This window comes from Liolophura sinensis, chromosome 11 (assembly GCF_032854445.1).
Source record: "Liolophura sinensis isolate JHLJ2023 chromosome 11, CUHK_Ljap_v2, whole genome shotgun sequence".
Classification (NCBI taxonomy): domain Eukaryota; kingdom Metazoa; phylum Mollusca; class Polyplacophora; order Chitonida; family Chitonidae; genus Liolophura; species Liolophura sinensis.
Genome location: NC_088305.1, coordinates 1,500,701 through 1,525,977, shown reverse-complemented (window position 1 = coordinate 1,525,977; position 25,277 = coordinate 1,500,701). Strand labels below are relative to the sequence as shown.

The 25,277-nt window shown below is 40.4% G+C and overlaps 2 protein-coding genes across 2 annotated transcripts; both read left to right on the top strand.

The window, feature by feature from the left end:
• The first annotated feature begins 1,393 nt into the window (after positions 1-1,393).
• LOC135477744 (testis-expressed protein 10-like) lies at positions 1,394-18,968 on the top strand. The gene is made up of 13 exons (XM_064757939.1): positions 1,394-1,515; positions 2,312-2,524; positions 3,091-3,773; positions 5,300-5,448; positions 6,399-6,502; positions 7,509-7,634; positions 12,338-12,859; positions 13,028-13,384; positions 13,896-14,106; positions 14,373-14,511; positions 15,689-15,846; positions 16,287-16,464; positions 18,753-18,968. The coding sequence occupies exons 2-13, from the start codon at positions 2,336-2,338 to the stop codon at positions 18,877-18,879; spliced, it is 2,943 nt and encodes a 980-aa protein (XP_064614009.1). The 5' UTR covers positions 1,394-1,515; positions 2,312-2,335; the 3' UTR covers positions 18,880-18,968.
• Positions 18,929-23,881, top strand: LOC135477743 (uncharacterized). The gene is made up of 6 exons (XM_064757938.1): positions 18,929-18,944; positions 19,200-19,324; positions 20,173-20,253; positions 20,759-21,065; positions 21,848-21,957; positions 23,782-23,881. Exons 1-6 carry the CDS (start codon positions 18,929-18,931, stop codon positions 23,863-23,865), a joined length of 723 nt encoding a protein of 240 aa, XP_064614008.1. The 3' UTR covers positions 23,866-23,881.
• Positions 23,882-25,277: the final 1,396 nt, after the last annotated feature.

Genomic DNA, 25,277 nt, shown 5'->3' with positions numbered 1-25,277 from the left:
TTCCAGCACCGTCAAGGATCAAATTTCCTAAGTTCTTTTTGCAGCACCGACAGAGCACCTAATTTTCTAAGTTTTTCTAGCACCGACAAGGTCCTAATTCCCTAGGACTCTTTTCCAGCACTGTCAAGGTCCTAATCTCCTAAGTTTTTTCAGCACCGTCAACAATAAAATTTCCTAAGTTCTTTTTTCAGTACCGACAAGGACCGAATATCCTTAGTATTTTCAACACCACAAAGGACCTAATATCCTAAGTTTTTCCATCACTGACAAGGATCTAAGATCCTATGTTTTTCCAGCATCGTTGAGGGCCTAATATCCTAAGTTTTTCCAGAACTGACAAGGTTCTAATTCCCTACATTTTTCCAGCACTGTCAAGGACCTAATCTCCTATGTTTTTCCTGCACTGTCAACGAACTAATTTCCTACGTTTTTCCAACAATGTCCAGGATATAATATCCAAAGTTTTTCCAACAACGTGAAGGACCATTCAATTGAAGTAAAAACCTTCATTTGAAGATTAATGGACAGTATATTTATTCATTTCTTTTATACTTATTTATTTATTCATTCATTCATTCATTCATTCACTGTGTTGCTTACCACCCTACTTTTTCACTTTATCACACGAATGTGAGCAATTCATGTTTTACACGTGATGGAAACTCAGTGCCTGGAAACTCAGTGTCTGGGATAAACCACAGACCTGTGATAAGTTACTTTGTCAACTGTTGTGTACATTAAAAAAAAAATACATCCACATTTCAATTCATTCAACCCCATAGTTCAGTTCTCTTCTTACCAGCCAAACATTATAGTCATGCTGAGTGGCATAAGGTTTAATTTGACACCAGAAATAAAAAAAAGGCAACAGATAGTGAGTGATACATGTATGTAAAGCTGTGATTAGGCCAGTGATTTTTTCAAATTCCAGAGAAAATCTAACACGTATTACCCACCTAAACTGAGGACTACACCATCTAAGGTTTATTTACAACCCACAGAGTAAAACATATGACAGACACACGTTTACACAACTTACCCGGAATTGATGATCCAACAGCTGTTCGTGCTACTTCTGCTTTAAACGTCAACACTTACGCTTTCCAGAGACACGTGTACGACGTTTTGATAACGCGAGATCTCGAACTGGGTAATTGTAAAAATTAATGTTCCGGAAAGTCACCTAAAAAATAAGACAGCTTCGAAAGGAAAGACTTGCCTCAGTTCATCGTACATGAGTTCATATATCCAGAAAACATAGCAAAATAAAACTGGTGTGATGAGAATAAATTTATTGTACGTAATAAATCAATTTGAGGCAGTAACCTTCTTCGTTTTCTTCTTTAGTTGTACATTTAGCCACACTTTGTATTTATGATATGGCGGCGCCCATGTGACAAACGTGTGAACATTATAAGATTGTAACAAATAATGACAACTTTTCTTTAAAATATCTCAAACACTTGCAACTGTGTCAAGCATAGTTGAGGTCGAGGAAGGCACTACGTTTTCAAGGTAAATAATTTTGTGTTTGTCTTTATGCCAGTCTAGTCAGTTAGCTCGAGTGCGGTTGTTGTTGACATCGGTTTTGTTTTCCTCGAACAACTGTCGAAGACTAATGAAACTAATTGACTCTCTGCCTTGTGGTCACATTGACTGCTATAGCATGGACGGTACCAAATCCTTTCTGCAAGTATGTCTCTGTCGACAGCCATTTTGAAGGATCACATGACCTACTTCTGGGTTTGAAATGTAACTGATCACTGGCACTGAAATTCTCCAAAGAACTATTAGGCCTATGTAAATAATTTTCATTGTAAGAACAACTTTAATCTTCTTAGTTCAACCCAGAAAGGCCTAAAAAAGGACTTGTACTATTAGTGCAGGTAAGTTTGGGTGTCGTCAGCACGGACTTCATTGAAATCGGATCCATCGTGTTGGACACCTGTTGGAATTTGGAAACATGTGCCGATTTTTTTCAGAGGCAGAGATAGACTCGTGTTTACGATGAATGTCACAATTTTAAAATAGCACACTGAGTCCATCTAGTTGGACAAAGATGTTCCTTACCTTTTCTTGTCTCCTCTGTGACTTGGTGATTTAGTGTGCTAGCACAGCACAATGACCCAATGACCCAACTCACAGAGTTCAGCTTATGCAGGCTCCCTCTCTGGTCATGAGCGGGAAGGTCTGCCAGCAATGCAGATCGATGCAGAACAAAATCTTACTTAGCCCAATATCTGAGCAATCGCGAATACTCAGACTAATTTCAGTGTGCTTATTCAAATTGTATTTGACCTTTTTCTTGTAGGATTTTCAGGTCTTCCTTTCGAAAATGCCAAAAGGTAAGAAGAAGAAAAACAAGGATTTTCAAAAGGTGAAGTTGAAGGTTGGGAAACGTCTACCGAAAGCTGACAATGAGACAAGGACCAGCTTCAAAGCTCGTACAATCCAGGTGCCTGAGCAGCTTAGAGGAAGGACTGAGGGTGGAGAACCCACCACTCACAGGAAGCTCAGCCTCACGGTATGTAAACACTTGTTACAGATATTAACAGTTTCTCAAGCCATAATTTTTTCTTCTCTCTAATGAAAGAGGTAGGGATTTTAATGAATTTACGCAAATGAAGAAGACACTTTTGTCAAAATTCTCTTTTTTAATAGGATATGTATAGGGAGTAACACTTGCCTCAAGGTCGAATGATCGAAACGCTTGCCATTCAGTCATTGGGTTGCCCTATAAAAAAGAAGTTCAGTCCTGTTCTTGGACAGTAATTTTTTTTGTTTGCATTAAAAGGATTAAAGCATCGTATACCTTTGTCAATCAAAATTCTGGTGAGATAACTTTTGAGGAAGAATTATGTGATTCGTGTGATTAAAAAAAAATCTTTTAAAGGCTTTCACATTTTTTGTGAAAAGCCATCATGATGCGCTAGTCTTACTTGTTAATTTTTGAGAGGTGTGACCAAACGACTGGCCTAAACCCTTCAGCAATTAGTGCTAGGTACATTCCTGGGAAATTTACATACCCAGTACCAAAAGGTGAAGTGACTGATCAGTTAAACTACATGTAATATGTTTTTTTTTTCTTAGGAACTTCTGTCTCAACTTCAGCATTATAACGTCTCTGTGCGATGTTCAGCTGTTACGGGACTGCGGGAGCTGATCGGGCGAGACTCAGCGCTGCTTTATTCTCATTTGCCCATGATTGTGGGAAGAACTTCAGAGCTCTTCACAGACAAGGACCCGGTTGTAAGACAGGCTGTGATTCGTCTAATGAGGGTAGTCCTGCCTCAGCTTTCAGCCAATCAGATCGGGCCATTCTTCCCAATGGTGAGTGCTCACCTATGCTGTGCCATGACTCATATCTATGAAGAAATCCGCATGGACTCGCTCTTTGTCATGGATGTTTTCTTGGACAGCTTTCCCGGCCTTGTCACCAACAATTCTACGCAGATACTGCTGAATTTTGTCGAGCAGATTTCGACGCGCATTGCAGCATCAGGTCGCTCTCAAGCAGAGCAATCTCTTAGTGTCAACCCCACCAGCAGACTATCTACGCTCAAGTGGAGAGTGAAAGTTCTGGAGAGACTGCAAAAATTCCTCACTGCATTGACACAGAATTCCTCCAGAGAGCATACATCTAGCTGCACTAATCAGTCAGATTCATCAAATCCTGAAGAAAATGTCATTTCCTTTCACCAGATGGCAGCACATGCTCAAGAGTTTGCCCCTGTGTGCAAACGAATGTGGACTAGTTACAGCTATATTCTGGGGTGAGAGGCTTCTGTTATTCTTATATATATATAAAGCACTTTTTGGGTGATCTGTAGTTTGTTTAAATTCTGTGATAAATCTGTTATTTACGAAAATACAAATGTCACCTTCAAATCCGGCCATGGGCAGAGAATTTGTGGATTTTGTAGGTAGGCACACGATTGAGTTAAAGTCCAGCCCATGCTTCCTCTCCTGCTGTAGAGGCCAACCCCGTTTCCCAGGGGGTTGGCCCGGTTCCTCCCACCATAATGATGGCCGCGTGGTATAATTGAAATATTCTTGAGTACGGGGAAAAACACCAATCAGATATTTAAATAAGTAAATCTGTTGCAACCTGGCATGTTGATTTGCTGTAATATATTGGATCACCATGTGACAGGCATGACAAAGTAGGATAGTGCTTTACATTATAGCTGTCTGCTGTAGAGAAACTGTTAGCTCGTATAACACACTACCTTCATGCGTCCCGTAAAAAACATGCTCTGTAGTATGTCTGATGTTTGCATGATCGTATTTATGTACATAGAAAAAACTCCAATACTTTCCCTTAATACAGTGTTTGAGATGGAGAAAAAAATTGGGCATCATTGGCACCAAATGTACATGTAGTACCTAAATTCCAGATTTTTCAGATTTATTCAATTCTAAATATGCCTTCGTAAATGTAGTCTTTACACTGACGGTTACTGACAGGTGATTTTCTGTACTATAATGTAAGCAAGGAGGTTTGTCAAGTACATGCACTTGGTTACTTATATGCAGTACTTGACTAGTGTTTGTTTCTGCTCACAAGTGTTTGTTGCTATTTGTTGCTACACACAAGCATTTGCTGCTACACATCAGTATATGTTACTACATCACCAGTATGTGTTGCTGCTCACCTGTATTTGCTGCTACTCACCAGTATTTGCTGCTACTCACCAGTATATGTTGCTACTCACCAGTATTTGCTGCTGCTCCTCACCAGTATTTGCTGCTACTCCTCTGTATTTGTTGCTACTCACCAGTATTTACTGCTACTCACCAGTATTTGCTGCTACTCGCCAGTATTTGTTGCTACTCACTAGTATTTGCTGCTACTCAGCAGTGTTTGCTGCTACACACCTGTATTTGTTGCTACTCACAGTATGTGCTGCTACTCACCTGTATTAGCTGCTACTCACCAGTATTTGTTGCTACTCACAATATGTGCTGCTACTCACCAGTATTTGTTTCTACTCACTAGTATTTGTTGCTACTCACCTGTGTTTGGTGCTACTCACCAGTATTTGCTGGTACTCAGCAGTGTTTGCTGGTACTCACCTGTATTTGTTGCTACTGACAGTAAGTGCTGCTACTCACCAATATTTGCTGCTACTAACCTGTATTTGCTGCTACTCACCTGTATTTGCTGCTATTCATTAGTATTTGTTGCTGCTCACCAGTATTTGTTGCTACTCACCTGTATTTGCTGCTATTCATCAGTATTTGCTGCTGTTCATCAGTATTTGCTGCTACTCACCAGTATTTGTTGCTACCTAAACAGGGCCAAGTCACTAGTGAACACTGACAACAAGCCAAGATTGGATCGTTCCGATGTCAGCTGTGAGATGTTCGTCAAAAGCTTACTTCCTCTCCTCTTGGAATGCTGGGTAGAGGCTACAGCCATTGACAAGAAGAAATCATCTTCAGTTGGTAAAGACATTTGTCATTTCACAACAACCACTGTTTCTTGTTTTGACCTGGTGAAGTTGGATATGCTGTCTGTTTGCTGCAACAAGCAGCACTAGATTAAATTGGCTCTGTCTACTGGCTAAAGTATTTTGTACCTCCTAACACTGGCATATTACTAGGCGAGTGGCCTGAGAGCAAGGTAAGAAGAAAGCCCTATGTATTCGCCTTTTTGCAAGATGTCTTATCTATTGCAAATTGGCACATAGACTTGCTCAAATAACATCATAAACATTTGCATTTGTACTGTTTGTAATTGTAACATACCCAGTGTTAGCTCAATGTTGCAAGTAAGCCGAGGTATTGTGAGCTCGTGGGAAGTTATCTGTTTGCGTAGGTCGGGTTAGACGTTTATTCCATTATTAAACCCTAGGAGCCTGGTCTGTTTGTACATTGTAAATGGAGTTTATAACAGTCCTATTCTTACACTCTATTGTAGTTAATCGCGATCAAGGTCAGAGCTTATTTCTTGAGGGATTTGTCTTTACACACTTGTTTGTTCAGCAGCCAGCACACTGGCCAATTAGAATATAGGTTTGCAACGTGTGTGTCTGTTCCATAGTTCGTTCGTTCGTCCATCTGTCCGCCAGTCAATCTTGAATCAGTTTAACAGACTTTTTTCCCCAAAACAATTCGGAATTTAATTCACCAAGACAAGTCACTGATCACCGAGTTATGAGCTGTTTTATGCCTTTTTGACATGAATAATATGGCTGTTTTTGTTATGTTTGATGAAGGCCTTGATGTAGCTATTATTCTGATTGCTCAAGCCATGTTAAGGGGACATGCAAAAGCAGTGTGAAAGCAGTAGTTTTCCAAATGCTAAAGTTTTTTATCGGGTGCCATCGTTTTTGGACATAGCTTACCAGGTTCCCCATGATTATGAAATTTACATTTGAACAGCTTGTTTTTAGATGGGCTTGTCTCACCCGACTCTCTGGTTGTCATGGTGAACGTTGTCAACGTGATTAAGTTGCTATGGAGATATGTCAGGAGCATTTCATCAGAGGAAGGAAATGTAAGTTTTTTGTTTTTTGTTTCAAATTTTAATGGTAAATATTGTTTAAGGTAGCAAAAAGGAAGTGCGATGGACGTATTTTTTTTACAACTTTGTTGTTGATGTCAGTGGTCATCATGTACCAGCAGTTTTTAACATCAATCCAGATATGTGTTACTGCAGTACATTGTTAGGCTTTATTTACATGTACCCTGAATCCACAGCAAATTCGATCACACACAGGGTTGGCATATTAGGGGAATGTTACCTGCTCTGGACGGCCAAGTTTATAACTTATGATGTGTTCATACTTATATGTGTCTCTACCCAAACATCATATTTTACGCCTCAAAATGTGATGAATTTTGTTTTCAAAATGTCTCTAAAGTTATACTTTACTGTGCCAAGAATGTAGGGTAACTTTAAGTGATTAAAGGGATGAAGAATCTTCACTGATTGGCTAGTGTGAGGGGCAAAGTCTGTGCTATGCCGAGCCTAAGCTGAACGGTGGGTATGGTACATTCGTTCATGCACGACTAAGGCTGCAGGATTTAACCCAAGAAATCCTATCTCCACTGTCAGTCAATCAGTATGAATTGTGTATCTGTTCAAACATCACACTGCCCTGTGCATTATTAATATTGAAAGTTGTTTATAGTGAAGCAATACGATATTAGTCGGAACACGAGCATCCTGTCTTGCTCAGACTGCTGATGTTGTACTCACTGATGCCGATCAATTTCTGACTAATGGAATTGTCCAGCTCTTGCAGACCTATGTCAGGAGGTTTGTCAGATACCTGCTGAAGGTCAGTGGTTTATTCCAGGCAGTCTTATATATGGGATTACTGCTTAGCACCAAATAAGTGTCAGCAATTCATAAAATCAGATATATTTTATTGTTTTCATTGTAGTCTGGCTTCTGAAATTAATCAGACATGCAAACAGATTTTAAAACAGAATATAATGATAAAATATCTGCTTATAAAATCTGTGTTTTTATGTTTCATCTCCCGCACCTTATACAGTCAGACTGGGTACCCAGTGAATACAGGAAAGATTTTATCAAACACGTCATGAGTTATTTCCCTTATTCTGTGCATGAAGCCCCTAGACGGAAAGACAAGAAATTGATACCTTCTGACAAAAGCGTGGTGAGTACTGTACATTAAGAGGAAGGAATTTCACACACTACATGTACCTATTGGGAGCCGCGGAGTGGATTTCCAGATAAAATATGTCTTTTACTAATTACAACATAATATATGTATACTGATTTCCCAAAATATGTATCTAATAGTTTATTATTGCATTTAATCCATGGCTCATGAACGTACAAACATGTAATCACTTGTTGGTGACGGACAGGAGACATCGACATTTATAACATGTACACACAACTATCAACAAACAAGTAACACATCACTTGGTGATGACAGACAGGAGACATCAACATTTATACCATGTACACACAACTGTCAATAAACATGTAACATATCACATTGTGATGACTGACAGGAGACATCAACATTTATAACATGTACACACAACTGTCAATAAACATGTAACATATCACATCATGATGACTGACAGGAGACATCAACATTTATAACATGTACACACAACTGTCAATAAACATGTAACACATCACATTGTGATGACGGACAGGAGACATCAACATTTATAACATGTACACACAACTGTCAATAAACATGTAACACATCATTTGGTGATGACAGACAGGAGACATCAACATTTATAACATGTACACACAACTGTCAATAAACATGTAACATATCACATCATGATGACTGACAGGAGACATCAACATTTATAACATGTACACACAACTGTCAATAAACAAGTAACACATCACTTGGTGATGACAGGAGACATCAACATTTATAACATGTACACACAACTGTCAACAAACATGTAACACATCACTTGGTGATGACAGACAGGAGACATCGGCATTTATAACATGTACACACAACTGTCAATAAACATGTAACACATCACTTGGTAATGACGGACAGGAGACATCGACATTGATGACGTACACAACTGTCAATAAACATGTAACACATCACTTGGTGATGACGGACAGGAGACATCAACACTTATAACATGTACACACAACTGTCAATAAACATGTAACATATCACTTGGTGATGACGGACAGGAGACATCAACATTTATAACATGTACACACAACTGTCAATAAACATGTAACACATCACTTGGTGATGACGGACAGGAGACATCAACACTTATAACATGTACACACAACTGTCAATAAACAAGTAACACATGACTTGGTGATGACGGACAGGAGACATCAACATTTATAACATGTACACACAACTGTCAATAAACATGTAACATATCACTTGGTGATGACGGACAGGAGACATCAACATTTATAACATGTACACACAACTGTCAATAAACATGTAACACATCACTTGGTGATGACGGACAGGAGACATCAACATTTATAACATGTACACACAACTGTCAATAAACATGTAACATATCACTTGATGATGACGGACAGGAGACATCAACATTTATAACATGTACACACAACTGTCAATAAACATGTAACATATCACTTGGTGATGACGGACAGGAGACATCAACATTTATAACATGTACACACAACTGTCAATAAACATGTAACATATCACTTGGTGATGACGGACAGGAGACATCAACATTTATAACATGTACACACAACTGTCAATAAACATGTAACATATCACATCGTGATGACAGACAAGAGACATCGACATTTATAACATGTACACACAACTGTCAATAAACATGTAACACATCACTTGGTGATGACGGACAGGAGACATCAACACTTATAACATGTACACACAACTGTCAATAAACAAGTAACACATCATTTGGTGATGACAGACAGGAGACATCGGCATTTATAACATGTACACACAACTGTCAATAAACATGTAACATATCACTTGGTGATGACAGACAGGAGACATCAACATTTATAACATGTACACACAACTGTCAACAAACATGTAACACATCACATCGTGATGACGGACAGGAGACATCGACACTTATAACATGTACACACAACTGTCAATAAACATGTAACACATCGCATCGTGATGACAGACAGGAGACATCAACATTTATAACGTGTACACACAACTGTCAATAAACAAGTAACACATCACTTGGTGATGACGGACAGGAGACATCGACATTGATGACGTACACACAACTGTCAATAAACATGTAACACATCACTTGGTGATGACAGACAGGAGACATCAACATTTATAACATGTACACACAACTGTCAACAAACATGTAACACATCACATTGTGATGACGGACAGGAGACATCGACATTTATAACATGTACACACAACTGTCAATAAACATGTAACACATCACTTGGTGATGACGGACAGGAGACATCGACATTTATAACGTGTACACACAACTGTCAATAAACAAGTAACACATCGCATCGTGATGACAGACAGGAGACATCAACATTTATAATGTGTACACACAACTGTCAATAAACATGTAACACATGACATCGTGATGACAGACAAGAGACATCAACATTTATAACATGTACACACAACTGTCAATAAACATGTAACACATCACATCGTGATGACGGACAGGACACACAACTGTCAACAAACATGTAACATATCACATCATGATGACGGACAGGAGACATCGGCATTTATAACATGTACACACAACTGTCAATAAACATGTAACACATCACATCGTGATGACGGACAGGAGACATCGACATTTATAACATGTACACACAACTGTCAATAAACATGTAACACATCACATCGTGATGACGGACAGGAGACATCAACATTTATAACATGTACACACAACTGTCAATAAACATGTAACACATCACTTGGTGATGACGGACAGGAGACATCGACATTTATAACATGTACACACAACTGTCAACAAACATGTAACATATCACTTGGTGATGACGGACAGGAGACATCGACATTTATAACATGTACACACAACTGTCAATAAACATGTAACACATCACTTGGTGATGACGGACAGGAGACATCGACATTTATAACATGTACACACAACTGTCAACAAACATGTAACACATCGCATCGTGATGACAGACAGGAGACATCAACATTTATAACGTGTACACACAACTGTCAATAAACATGTAACACATGACATCGTGATGACAGACAAGAGACATCAACATTTATAACATGTACACACAACTGTCAATAAACATGTAACACATCACTTGGTGATGACAGACAGGAGACATCAACATTTATAACATGTACACACAACTGTCAATAAACATGGAACACATCACATCGTGATGACGGACAGGACACACAACTGTCAACAAACATGTAACATATCACATCATGATGACTGACAGGAGACATCGGCATTTATAACATGTACACACAACTGTCAATAAACATGTAACACATCACATCGTGATGACGGACAGGAGACATCGACGTTTATAACATGTACACACAACTGTCAATAAACATGTAACACATCACATCGTGATGACGGACAGGAGACATCAACATTTATAACATGTACACACAACTGTCAATAAACATGTAACACATCACTTGGTGATGACGGACAGGAGACATCAACATTTATAACATGTACACACAACTGTCAACAAACATGTAACATATCACTTGGTGATGACGGACAGGAGACATCGACATTTATAACATGTACACACAACTGTCAATAAACATGTAACACATCACTTGGTGATGACGGACAGGAGACATCAACACTTATAACATGTACACACAACTGTCAACAAACATGTAACACATCGCATCGTGATGACAGACAGGAGACATCAACATTTATAACGTGTACACACAACTGTCAATAAACATGTAACACATGACATCGTGATGACAGACAAGAGACATCAACATTTATAACATGTACACACAACTGTCAATAAACATGTAACACATCACTTGGTGATGACGGACAGGAGACATCAACATTTATAACATGTACACACAACTGTCAACAAACATGTAGCACATCACATCGTGATGACGGACAGGACACACAACTGTCAACAAACATGTAACATATCACATCATGATGACGGACAGGAGACATCGGCATTTATAACATGTACACACAACTGTCAATAAACATGTAACACATCACATCGTGATGACGGACAGGAGACATCGACATTTATAACATGTACACACAACTGTCAATAAACATGTAACACATCACATCGTGATGACGGACAGGAGACATCAACATTTATAACATGTACACACAACTGTCAATAAACATGTAACACATCACTTGGTGATGACGGACAGGAGACATCAACATTTATAACATGTACACACAACTGTCAATAAACATGTAACACATCACTTGGTGATGACGGACAGGAGACATCGGCATTTATAACATGTACACACAACTGTCAATAAACATGTAACAACATTTCATGATGACAGACAGGACACACAACTGTCAACAAACATGTAACATATCACATCGTGATGACAGACAGGAGACATCAACATTTATAACATGTACACACAACTGGCAATAAACATGTAACACATCGTTTGGTGATGACGGACAGGAGACATCAACATTTATAACATGTACACACAACTGTCAATAAACATGTAACACATCACATTGTGATGACAGACAAGAGACATCGACATTTATAACATGTACACATTACTGTCATTGAAATGAGATGCAAGAAGGACAAGTCTGGAGAAAGCCTGCTTGTCGCCCACAGAACGGCTCCAGACTGCGTCTGGAGAAAGCCTGCTTGTCGTCCTCAGAACGGCTCAAGGCTGTGTCTGGGGAAAGCCTGCTTGTCGTCCACAGAACAGCACCAGACTGCATCTGGAGAAAGCCTGCTTGTCGTCCACAGAACGGCTCCAGACCGCGTCTGGGGAAAGCCTGCTTGTCGTCCGCAGAATGGCTCCAGGCTGCGTCTGGGGAAAGCCTGCTTATCGTCCACAGAACGGCTCCAGGCTGCATCTGGAGAAAGCCTGCTTGTCATCTGCAGAACAGCTCCAGACTGCGTCTGGATAAAGCCTGCTTGTCTTCTGCAGAACGGGTCCAGACTGCGTCTGGAGAAAGCCTGCTTGTCGTCTACAGAACGGTTCCAGACTGTGTCTGGAGAAAGCCTGGTTGTCTTCTGCAGAACGGCTCCAGACTGCGTCTGGAGAAAGCCTGCTTGTCGTCCGCAGAACGGCTCCAGACTGTGTCTGGAGAAAGCCTGTATGTCATCCACGGAACGGCTCCAGACTGTGTCTGGAGAAAGCCTGCTTGTCGTCCGCAGAAAAGCTCTAGACCGCGTCTGAAGAAAGCCTGCTTGTCGTCCGCAGAACGGCTCCATGCTGCATCTGGAGAAAGCCTGCTTGTCGTCCGCAGAACGGCTCCAAGCTTTGTCTGAAGAAAGCCTGCTTGTCGTCCGCAGAATGACTCCAAGCTGCGTCTGGAGAAAGCCTGCTTGTCGTCCGCAGAATGGCTCCAAGCTGCGTCTGGAGAAAGCCAGATTGTCGTCCGCAGAACGGCACCAGACTGCGTCTGGGGAAAACCTGCTTGTCGTCTGCAGAACGGCTCCAGGCTGCGTCTGGAGAAAGCCTGCTTGTTGTCCACAGAACGGCACCAGACTGCATCTGGGGAAAGCCTGCTTGTCTTCTGCAGAACGGCTCCAGGCTGCGTCTGGAGAAAGCCTGCTTGTCGTTCACAGAACGGGTCCAGACTGCGTCTGGAGAAAGCCTGCTTGTCGTCCGCAGGACAGCTCCAGACTGTGTCTGGAGAACGCCTGCTTGTCATCCACAGAAAGCCTACTTGTCTTCCACAGATCAGCTTCAGACTGTGTCTTTGTAGAGGAAAGCCTTGTTACTGGTGAATTGCCACATTGCCCTACATAGAACTGGATGCTTTCATCCAAGAGTTCTTATAGCATGAGCCACATTCACACATTGCTATTTGTTATATTGACTCATTGAATTCAAATTAATAAAACTAGAACAGTTTTTTTCATAACAATCGCTTTGGAAATCCAGCTGGCTCTGTTTTCGTTTGATCAAATTAGATGAGGTGATAGAGCAGTGTACATGTCTTTGTGAATGCAGTACGTAACATTCTATTTTCTAAGAAAGGTTTGATTCTGTGTAGTTTTTATCCTGGTACAGGATAGTATCACTACAATCTGGATTTTCAGATGGCATTGTCAAAGGATGGTTGATTTTTGCTGCATAAGTGAAAAATTCTTGAGTATTTTATAACAAAATTAAAAATAAAGTACAATAAAAAATCTTTTTTTTTTTCCATTGTAGACATCTGGATTGTCTTTGAACTTGTCAGTGTGTGACATCATGTGTTACTTCCTGTCTGATCTGACCAATGAGAAGGAAGCACACAAGCACCTGTTTTCACCAGTCACAAAGTATGTTCTGTCAGCCCTTCAGGCTGAAAGACTTTCCCAAGAAGACCTAAGATGCCTGATCAGTGTTATCAGACAAATCTTGAGGTCTAACATAGGCAAAGGTGAGAACTGTTGTGTTATGAAATAGGCAAAGCATAGTGGTGAATTGGTGTGTAAATAATAGACCTACATGTAATAATAGAATCTGTCTGCTTATTGATACTTAGTTTTTAATATTATTAGTTCCGTCTGTACAGTATGCAGTTAGGGTAGGTATACAGGTCTCTTGTAATCAAACTCTTTTTATCACTAAAGGTACAAAGAGTCTAATTACCCCTGCCATATGAGAAAGTGTCTCAATTCTTTCACGTTTTTCCCTCATGCACAGGTACAGTCGAGCAGATGCTGGAGGCGTGCTATCAGCTCTACACCCAGGCTCACACGCTATCCTATGTAAAACGTATCCTGTTGGACTTCTTCTCAGATCTGTCACAGAGACCCTGGTGGTCAGGTGTGACATGTCACAGGTGGGTACTTCAGAGTTCAAAGGTACATGTAATCGACTGTAGAAGTTGCATGCACACGGATTGGGTCATACCAGCGAATTTAGAAGTGGTACTTATTTGCTGCCTCTCTTGGCATTCAGCACTGAGAGGTTAGAGCAAGGAATCTGAACTGGTTGGCCCGATGTGAGTATAATGAAGACTTTTGTCTTCGTATTGTTTTGTACTACAGTCTATTAACCAATGAGGTCACATGTTTAAATCCAGCTCTCACTTACTTGTCTGCGCTTGTACGTCAAGAGGCTGGCCAGTTACCTGACAAGGGTCAGTGGTTTACTCTGGTTATTCAGGTATTCTTGATGAGTTTCCCCTGGGCTCTGCTGGGTTTCCTCCCACCATAAAGCTGACCACTGTCAGATAAGAGTTTGAAGTTCGTGATGGGTTTCCCCTGGGCTCTGCTCGGTTTCCTCCCACCATAATGCTGACCACTGTCAGATAAGAGTTTGAAGTTCTTGATGGGTTTCCCCTGGGCTCTGCTCGGTTTCCTTCCACCATAATGCTGACCACTGTCAGATAAGAGTTTGAAGTTATTGATGGGTTTCCCCTGGGCTCTGCTCGGTTTCCTCCCACCATAATTCTGACCACTGTCAGATAAGAGTTTAAAGTTCTTGATGGGTTTCCCCTGGGCTCTGCTCGGTTTCCTCCCACCATAATGCTGTCCGTCATCGGATAAATATTCATCAGTACGACATAAAACACCCAATGAAATAAATGAATAAAGTTCTTGAACACGTTGTTTAACACCAGTCAGTCTGTCAGTCGATCAGTCATTTTGTTTTGTATTTTTCGGCTCAAAAAGACCGGCTACTAATGTCCAGGAAACAAAACTCAGAGCATGCATGCCTTGTACCTTGCCATTCACATTCACATTGCAAGTTTCTAGACAACGTACACACTGTACTGTAGGCTGAAAATATGTTTGCAGCAGGCTAATTTGCAAGACTTGTAAACTGGCTGCTGTTGTGTAAGTGAAAAGTATGATATTTAGCAACAGTTGAGCAAAGGCAATAAATAAATGAGTTTTGAATTGGTTTTGAGTGTCTGGTTTCACTTGTTTCTTGCAGACATTTTTACGTATATGTGTACCCGTTAAGCTTTAAATGAGGTTATGGGCAATGTTTATTGGATTTATTTTCTCCAGCCACATCTTTAGGGATTTCCACCAAGAGTTACCTGCCTTGCTGAAGGAAGTTGCTTCCACTCACTCCCAGATGGCAGCACTGGTACTGGCTGTCATGAAAGCAGGACTGATACAGAATAAACTTTCTCTGTCTTCTGCTCACTTGGAAGATATTTTAGGTTTGGAACCTTTATCATGGTCACAAGCTGTTTCTTGTAGCTTTTGTCTTTTGTAATTTCTCTTTCATACTTTTATACTGCCTGTCTGGAGTGTGTACCCTTGTAAATGTCTAACTGATAACGGAAACAAACAACTTTTTTTCAAATGTTCCATGAGGAAAACAGAATTTTTAGTTAAGAAAAGAGCATATGTGATAGTCCTTTTTCTTACCTACTTGTTTATGTTCAAAGACCATTGTATATATTGCATTTACTATCAGAAGAAGCATTTCATTCTATAAGACAATATCCTAGTTAAAAAAGTATGGTCTAGGTTAAGAGTGACTTTTTCAGTATTTTCTTTTCAAGCAAATGAGTCCTTGAATGCTTATTTTCATTGTAATCATCCAAGAGCTGATTTAAATTGAGTGAATTTATAATGTGAATCTTGTCTTGCACAGCTGCGAATGAGGGCATCTTTGTGTCATTGTCCTGCAGTAACCAGAGGTTGATCGTGGATATGATGTTTTATGTCCATACCCTTGACAAGGATCATTTCAGGAACATTGCCAAAATCATCAAGTCTTCCTCCATCACAGAAGAGCTATCCTGCTATTTTGTGGAGGTGCTCTTTAACAGGTATGTTACTTTGTGCAGTTTTGAGATTTCCCCTATAAGAAAGACATGTCAAAAGTGTGTATGTTTATATCCAGTTACATATAACTACTGTATAAATCATCATTGTTCCACCATCCATAAAACTGACATCTGTCATCGCATCTGACCCTCATCGCATCTGACTGTCATCGCATCTGACCGTCATCCCATCTGACTGTTATCGCATCTGACTGTCATGGCATCTGACCGTCATCGCATCTGACTGTCATGGCATCTGACGGGTCATGGCATCTGACTGTCATTGCATCTGACCGCCATCGCATCTGACTGTCATGGCATCTGACCATCATCGCATCTGACTGTCATGGCATCTGACTGTCATTGCATCTGACCGCCATCGCATCTGACAGTCATGGCATCTGACCGTCATGGCATCTGACTGTCATGGCATCTGACCATCATCGCATCTGACTGTCATGGCATCTGACCATCATCGCATCTGACTGTCATGGCATCTGACCATCATCGCATCTGACTGTCATGGCATCTGACCATCATCGCATCTGACTCTCATGGCATCTGACCATCATCGCATCTGACTGTCATGGCATCTGACTGTCATGGCATCTGACCGTCATCGCATCTGACTGTCATGGCATCTGACGGGTCATGGCATCTGACTGTCATTGCATCTGACCGCCATCGCATCTGACTGTCATGGCATCTGACCATCATCGCATCTGACTGTCATGGCATCTGACTGTCATTGCATCTGACCGCCATCGCATCTGACCGTCATGGCATCTGACCGTCATGGCATCTGACTGTCATCGCATCTGACCGTCATTGCATCTGACCGTCATTGCATCTGACCGTCATTGCATCTGACCGTCATGGCATCTGACCGTCATGGCATCTGTCCGTCATTGCATCTGACCGTCATGGCATAAAGTGAACCATTCATGAGTATGGCATTAAGTGACAATCAAATAAATAAATACTGTACTTCACAAATATCTACAATACTTCACAAATAAGTACCATACTTCACAAATAAATACCATATTTCACAAATAAATGCCATGCTTCACAAAAAAATACCATTCTTCACCTAAAAATTTGTATGTAAACATGAACTATCAGCAGTACATGAAGGCCTTAAAATGACTTTTGATGCTAACACCTGAGTTTTTGAGATAAATTTGGCTTTTGATGCTAACACCTGAGGTTTTGAAATAAGAAATGAGGCATTTGATGCTAACACCTGAGTTTTTTTAGATAAGAAATGAGACTTTTGAAGCTAACACCAGAGTTTTTCAGATAAGAAATGAGACTTTTGATGCTAACACCTGAGTTTTTCAGATAAGAAATGAGACTTTTGATGATAACACCTGAGTTTTTCAGATAAGAAATGAGACTTTTGATGCTAACACTTCAGTTTTTCAGATAAGAAATGAGGCTTTTGAAGCTAACACCAGAGTTTTTCAGATAAGAAATGAGACTTTTGATGCTAACACTTCAGTTTTTCAGATAAGAAATGAGGCTTTTGATGCTAACACCTGAGTTTTTCAGATAAGAAATGAGGCTTTTGATGCTAACACCTGAGTTTTTCAGATAAGAAATGAGACTTTTGAAGCTAACACCAGAATTTTTCAGATAAGAAATGAGGCTTTTGATGCTAACACCTAAGTTTTCAGATAAGAAATGAGACTTTTGATGCTAACACCTGAGTTTTTCAGATAAGAAATTAATCTAACCTCTGACCAGACTCTTAGGTGGCCTCACAAGGTGGATGAATCAATCCGAATCAAGCAAAATGTGTCATTTGAAATATTCTAAACTTAAGGTGAATAAATCAGGTTTGCCTGACTAGTGCTGTAAGTTTGACATTGTTACATGTATTTGAACTTCAGGGGCATGGTGTAAGTTAAACAACTTAGAATTACACATGTATATTCATGTATATTTCTGGGTAGAAAGTTGACAAATCTACCACTAAATTCAGGGAGAGGATAAACAGATTGACACTGTATTCCACCTTAAATACGGCCGAAAAATTGCATTATTAAAGGCAAACGGAGGAGATAAAAGATTACTGTTCCAATAGACTATTATACTACATGTATCTTCTTAACTTTCAAGACCTCTTTTCTAACATCGATAGAACTCTAGAAACCTGGAATAATATGTTTCTTGTGGATCAAATACATACTATGGTCAAATATAATATTTGGTTTGATGAAGTGTTTAATGAATTTGTTACTTGTACATGTATTTCTCTTCATATGTCATTTGATATGTCCTGACAGGTTTGTCAGCTGTGACACAAAGCCATCTGGGAAAACTTTCTGCACATTGGACACATTTCTCAGTTTCCTCATGACTGTGGCATTGGGTAAGTGTGCACACTGGACACATTTCTCAGTTTCCTCATGACTGTGGCATTGGGTAAGTGTGCACACTGGACACATTTCTCAGTTTCCTCATGACTGTGGCATTGGGTAAGTGTGCACACTGGACACATTTCTCAGTTTCCTCATGGCTGGTACATGATTTTTGAGTTTTATTTCTACTTTCATACTTTCCTCCAACGTTGAAAAGGGATTTATTCCGCCCAGTAATTAAAATTTGTAAGGCCTAAATACAGCAAATTCTTAAACAATTCTCAGCCGGCTAATACAGTAGAGAGAGAATAACAATACTGGTCAAGGAAGTAGGCCTTTGCAACTGCTCTTGTGTTTTTTTTTGTTGCGTAGGAATAAATCAAGCAGAGTTGTCGTCCATCTCGACACATGAGCCCGGTCCCTATGTGGGGGGTTACCTCCCCTTGAGAACAGCTGATGATTCGCCAACATGGAACCGCCATAAAGCTGTCACTGAGGTAAGCACACTAAACATACCTATGAAATACCTAGCTAGATCATGGGAAGCTCACATTTCACGCAAATAGGTAACTCCTTTGGTGTCATAATGATTAAAGTGTCTGCCACAAAGGCAGGAGACCTGAGATAAAATCCACCTGATATCAAAGACTTTTTGTGGCCTCGCTTGGTGCTCAGCATTGAGAGGTTAGAGCAAGGAAACAGGACTGGTTTAACCCAGTGTCAGTATAATGTGACTGTGTGGGGTGTCATGTCTGGTGTCTTCAGTGGTGGTAGCACTTTGGCAGCATGAGCATGCCCTGCCACAAGAGCACACAGTATATGTACATACGCCTAATGACTCCTCGTCGTCATCTGACTGAAAAATTGTCAAGTATTACGCGTAAGCCAAATAGATCATACAGACCAATTCCAGCCTGAGTTTTAAAACATCGTCTCTGCCAGCAATCTACAGATGGTAAGGGGGTTTTCGTAGGGCTATGCCTGGTTTCCTCCCACCACAATGCTGGCTGCTGTTGTAGAAGTGTAATATTCTTGAGTATGGTGTAAAACACCAATCAATCAAATAAATCAATAAATGGATAAATACATGGTCTTTGTGAATAAGCCTTCCCGGGTCATAAACAGAGGCAATTTTCTGTGGCAGTGCATCATTGTTGTACAATGTGGCTACTGAAATTAATAATATATCATGAGAACTCATTTCCTTAGCTTAGTACGCACGTGCGTGCCTGTGTGTGTGTGTGTGTGTGCGTGTGTGTGTGTGGGTGCAGGTGGGTGGGTGTTTGGTGTGGGACAGCTCACTTTGATATTTATAACCTTTGATGGATTGTTTACTTACTTACAGGTGACTGTGTGTCTGATGTCACAACTCTCTCAGGATCAATGTTTATGGCTAGCAGTGTCTTCATTCTTGGATCATTTATTGGTAAGCCCCTTTCTGTTTTCGTTTTTGATTTTATCATGTTTTTGCCTTTTTAATGAAAGTGTGTTTTGGCGTATTAGTTTAATATTGCTGTGTATATGATTATGCTGATTTTAGCATATTTACACGAAAAAAAGTTCATCCATACATTTGTATGTGCTTCACGAAAATAATAAACATATAGAAATCTTCAGCAGCCTCCCACCAATGCAGTTGTGAGTTCAAGTCCAGCTCATGCTGGCTTCCTCTGCTCTACTGCATGGGAATGTGTGTCAGTTTCCTCCCATGTCTTGAGTACTTCCTTAAAGACCAGTCAAATACATGTACATAAATGGTAGATATATTTTATAGAACTAATTCTTTAGGACTGAAACTGATTTGTCAGCACTACCATTTGTTGATGTATTTGATGTTAACAGTAAAAAGATAAACAGTATTTGCAATTTTTGCTCATTGAAATTTGTTTGCTTTATACTGACAGAGATTCTGATCTGCTTGACCTTTCCAGACTCATCACACGACCTTGAGCTACATGACGTGCTGGTCAGTGATTGTGATCATTAATAGGCTATACACTTCTGGATGTCCAATAGGAGACAGCCTTAGAAACTGTGTCATCAAACTAAGCCTGTCATTGATACATTCTGTGGTTGCCATGACAGTTGATGACTCCAAATCAGAGGAAGAAGTGGATTGGTTAACTTACCGTGATAGTGTATGGAAGGCTGTGATTGGCTGCTTGGCCATTCTAGACCCAAAATTAGTCACCTTTCTGGATAAATTTCAGGAAAGTGTTCTTTCTCCAAACTGCCCAGGTAATATAACTTTCGAAGGAAATATTAAAAACATGAAATAAAACGATAATAATAAAATTTTCTTAGAATGGAATAGACCCTATTTAGATTTGGTGTTATGTTAGAAAGACTTCTGGCCTTGATATTTTCCTTATGTTAGCAAAATATTTATTTATTTATTTATTAGGGGCCTCCGTGGCTCAGTTGGTTAGCGCGCCCAAGTGGGAAGGTCTATCAGCAACCTGCGGATGGTCATGGGTTTCCCCCGGGCTCTGCCCGGTATCTGACCACCATAATGCTGGCCGCCGTCCTCTAAGTGAAATATTCTTGAGTACGGCGTAAAAGATCAATCAAATAAATATTTATTTATTTGATGGGTATTTATGCCCTGCTAAAGAATATTTCACCCACATCTTGTTTGAAGCCAAAGAAAGAGAAGCTTTAGTGATGTTGGCAGCACACAGTACTATGAGTATGGCCTTAGAATAGAAATCAAAATATCTGAATCCTTTTAATTTCGCTAAAAACTTAATAAATCAGTGAAAGTATTGTTTACCTTAAAGTATCAGGGGAGATAACTTTAAACCGGGAGGCACACTCAGGGGAGATAGCGCTGTTACTTTACTTGGCCAAAATTTGGTGAATTTTATTGAATCGATGCAATTTTTTTTACATTGTAATATATCATCAGTTATTTGGAATGGCTTCATTCAAACAGTGTATTATTGTGTGGCCTGTATATGCATACACATGTATGAGAAATAAATGTCAACTTGTGTGATTGATTCATGGTTCCTGTTCAGGTGCTCATACTGCTGTCATGATGCTGACCCACATTGTGAAGACGCCAGACCTGATGATCAACTTACAAGTTGACCTTCAGAAATTACAGACTATCACAGACACCATTCAGGTAACTCTTCATCACTGCTGCTGTTTAACGTGTAACTCCATTCTCCAGATTGGAGGCCTGGTCGACAATGGGTCTCGGAGCATTTTTGGCAACTCAAGTGTCTTGCAGCATCGAGAAGTAAGTGAAAGCTGATTCTGAGCAGAGTTTACCTTTCTGCGACTTTAAGCATCCAGTCATATCCAGGTGTGTTGATCTCGAGCCCAGTTTAAAACCGTTTGCGTGTATTACATCACTGTAGTGGAGCGGGTGCTGTAAGGCTGTTGGCACGGTCGCTTCTCTGTGAAGACAACTTGTCCTCCATCATTGTGGCATGCATTGGAAAGTTTGTCAGTACCTTGCTGACGGTTGCGGGTTTACTCCAACCACTTTAGTTTCTTCCACTCATATATATCACTTACAACAAACATATACACGAAAAATTCTTGTCACAACATTTGGGGTGTGTTCCATTCGTCAAGCTGACAGCCTCTGGTGGCACATTTTAGTGGTCACTGCACTTCTGGAGGACACAACAATACATGCCACCTCATGAAATTTGAAATGATAATACACTTGACGCTTCTCGGGTTATCATTTCATTTCTCACTAAAAAAATATTTATGATATTCAACCTTCACTGTGCAATATCTTCTATTTTTTTCACCCATGAAACAACAGTTTTAATTGTATGGCCTAAGTAAAGAATAGGCTTATTCAACAGGCAGATTATGTAAGCTTTAAAAAAAAGAGCAGCTGAAATTATTAGAAGTAGACTGTGAATGTCAGTTTGTGATTCTTAGATCAACTGTTTACCACCTTCATACTGATAAGCACAACTCTAACTATTATATAAAGTTTTACAGTGGTGGACATGGAACAGTTTAGAATGCCAAATCAAAACATCACCATCATTTTATGTTTTTAAGTGTTATCTTATGCTACGTGAAGAAATATTTCACCTGTAAATGGGAACATGTCTTCATGATTTCAGCGGATGTATGTAGTGATGTATTATTGACTGTTTTTACATTTTTAAAAAATGGAATTGTATACATGCACTTGAAACCTTCAACCTTTTCGACGTCTACAGCAGTTTTTTCAGTGAAATTTATCAACAGTTATTATGAAAATTGATTTGTTGGTGTCGCTAAAGATGGAGCTTTATAAAACTATCCAACTTACTTCTCTACACGTCATAGTTCTCTCAATATGTTTCAAAATATTGCTTCCTGAGGTAATCGAAAAGTTGGAGAATTGTATAAATTGTGTATAACCAAGCTTTCATTTCTTCATTCACGTACATGGCACTGTGTCCATTTATCTGGCTGCCATTTATCTCGTTGCCATTTATCGGCAGATTGACCTCCTGTTTAAGAGGTGTCTATATCCCCCTTTTTCTGCCAAGTTTGCCTGACCCACAAATGTCATGTAGCTGACATAATCTGAGTATGGAGGGTTGGATACAGAGTCTTGTTGGTTCCGAAAGTTTGAGGAAGTTCTGTAGTCTGCCATAAAATTTTGATTTTTGCTCCTTTTTTAAGCGATGAACCGTTAAAAAATCAAATGCAGTGGGCTCCTAGATGTTAATCTTCTTCTTAATATAAGTCTTCTAAAACAAAAATTGACATTCTTGGATCTAAATCACAGGAGCTCTTCTCTGCTCAATCAAACCATATTCATTCAATAAGCTATAAATATATTTATTTTTAAAAACTAAATTGGCCAATTAGTATATTAGAGCTCCTGCAATCCAAAACTGCACATGGTGTACATGTACTAGATGAGCTTATCAATTAGACAATATCTGCTTACAGGTAAATCTGGGTTGTTTTTCTGTTTTGGCAGAAGCAGGTGTGTGGTGTGATAGATGAACAGGTGTTGACAGATCTGCTGTACCATGTGTCTGTGATCACAGCAGGCGGTAGATAACACAGAACAGCCCAGAAGCAGGTGTGTGGTGTGATAGATGAGCAGGTATTGACAGATCTGCTGTACCATGTGTCTGTGATCACAGCAGGAGGCAGATAACACAGAACAGCCCAGAAGCAGGTGTGGTGTGATAGATAAACAGGTGTTGACAGAACTGCTGCACCATGTGTCTGAGATCACCGCAGGAGGTAGATAACACAGAACAGCCCAGAAGCAGGTGTGTGGTGTGATAGATAAACAGGTGTTGACAGATCTGCTGCACCATGTGTCTGTGATCACAGCAGGAGGCAGATAACACAGAGCAGCCCAGAAGCAGGTGTGTGGTGTGATAGATGAACAGGTGTTGACAGATCTGCTGCACCATGTGTCTGTGATCACAGCAGGAGGCAGATAACACAGAGCAGCCCAGAAGCAGGTGTGTGGTGTGATAGATGAACAAGTGTTGACAAATCTGCTGTACCATGTGTCTGAGATCACCGCAGGAGGTAGATAACACAGAACAGCCCAGAAGCAGGTGTGTGGTGTGATAGATAAACAGGTGTTGACAGATCTGCTGTACCGTGTGTCTGAGATCACAGCAGGAGGTAGATAACACAGAACAGCCCAGAAGCAGGTGTGTGGTGTGATAGATGAACAGGTGTTGACAGATCTGCTGTACCATGTGTCTGTGATCACAGCAGGAGGCAGATAACACAGAGCAGCCCAGAAGCAGGTGTGTGGTGTGATAGATGAACAAGTGTTGACAAATCTGCTGTACCATGTGTCTGTGATCACTGCAGGAGGTAGATAACACAGAACAGCCCAGAAGCAGGTGTGTGGTGTGATAGATAAACAGGTGTTGACAGATCTGCTGTACCGTGTGTCTGAGATCACAGCAGGAGGTAGATAACACAGAACAGCCCAGAAGCAGGTGTGTGGTGTGATAGATGAACAAGTGTTGACAAATCTGCTGTACCATGTGTCTGAGATCACCGCAGGAGGTAGATAACACAGAACAGCCCAGAAGCAGGTGTGTGGTGTGATAGATAAACAGGTGTTGACAGATCTGCTGTACCGTGTGTCTGAGATCACAGCAGGAGGCAGATAACACAGAGCAGCCCAGAAGCAGGTGTGTGGTGTGATAGATGAACAGGTGTTGACAGATCTGCTGTACCATGTGTCTGTGATCACAGCAGGAGGCAGATAACACAGAGCAGCCCAGAAGCAGGTGTGTGGTGTGATAGATGAACAAGTGTTGACAGATCTGCTGTACCATGTGTCTGTGATCACAGCAGGAGGTAGATAACACAGAGCAGCCCAGAAGCAGGTGTGTGGTGTGATAGATGAACAAGTGTTGACAGATCTGCTGTACCATGTGTCTGTGATCACAGCAGGAGGCAGATAACACAGAGCAGCCCAGAAGCAGGTGTGTG

Bases quoted from the DNA above. Each gene is read 5' to 3' on its own strand.
- LOC135477744 (XM_064757939.1), top strand. From the start codon at position 2,336: ATGCCAAAAGGTAAGAAGAAGAAAAACAAGGATTTTCAAAAGGTGAAG. The intron at 12,860-13,027 runs GTCTGGAGAAAG...TGTCGTCCGCAG, and splicing joins ACGGAACGGCTCCAGACTGT to AATGACTCCAAGCTGCGTCT. The intron at 14,512-15,688 runs GTGGGTACTTCA...TATTTTCTCCAG, and splicing joins TCAGGTGTGACATGTCACAG to CCACATCTTTAGGGATTTCC.
- LOC135477743 (XM_064757938.1), top strand. The intron at 20,254-20,758 runs GTAAGCCCCTTT...TGACCTTTCCAG, and splicing joins CATTCTTGGATCATTTATTG to ACTCATCACACGACCTTGAG. The intron at 21,066-21,847 runs GTAATATAACTT...GTTCCTGTTCAG, and splicing joins TCTTTCTCCAAACTGCCCAG to GTGCTCATACTGCTGTCATG.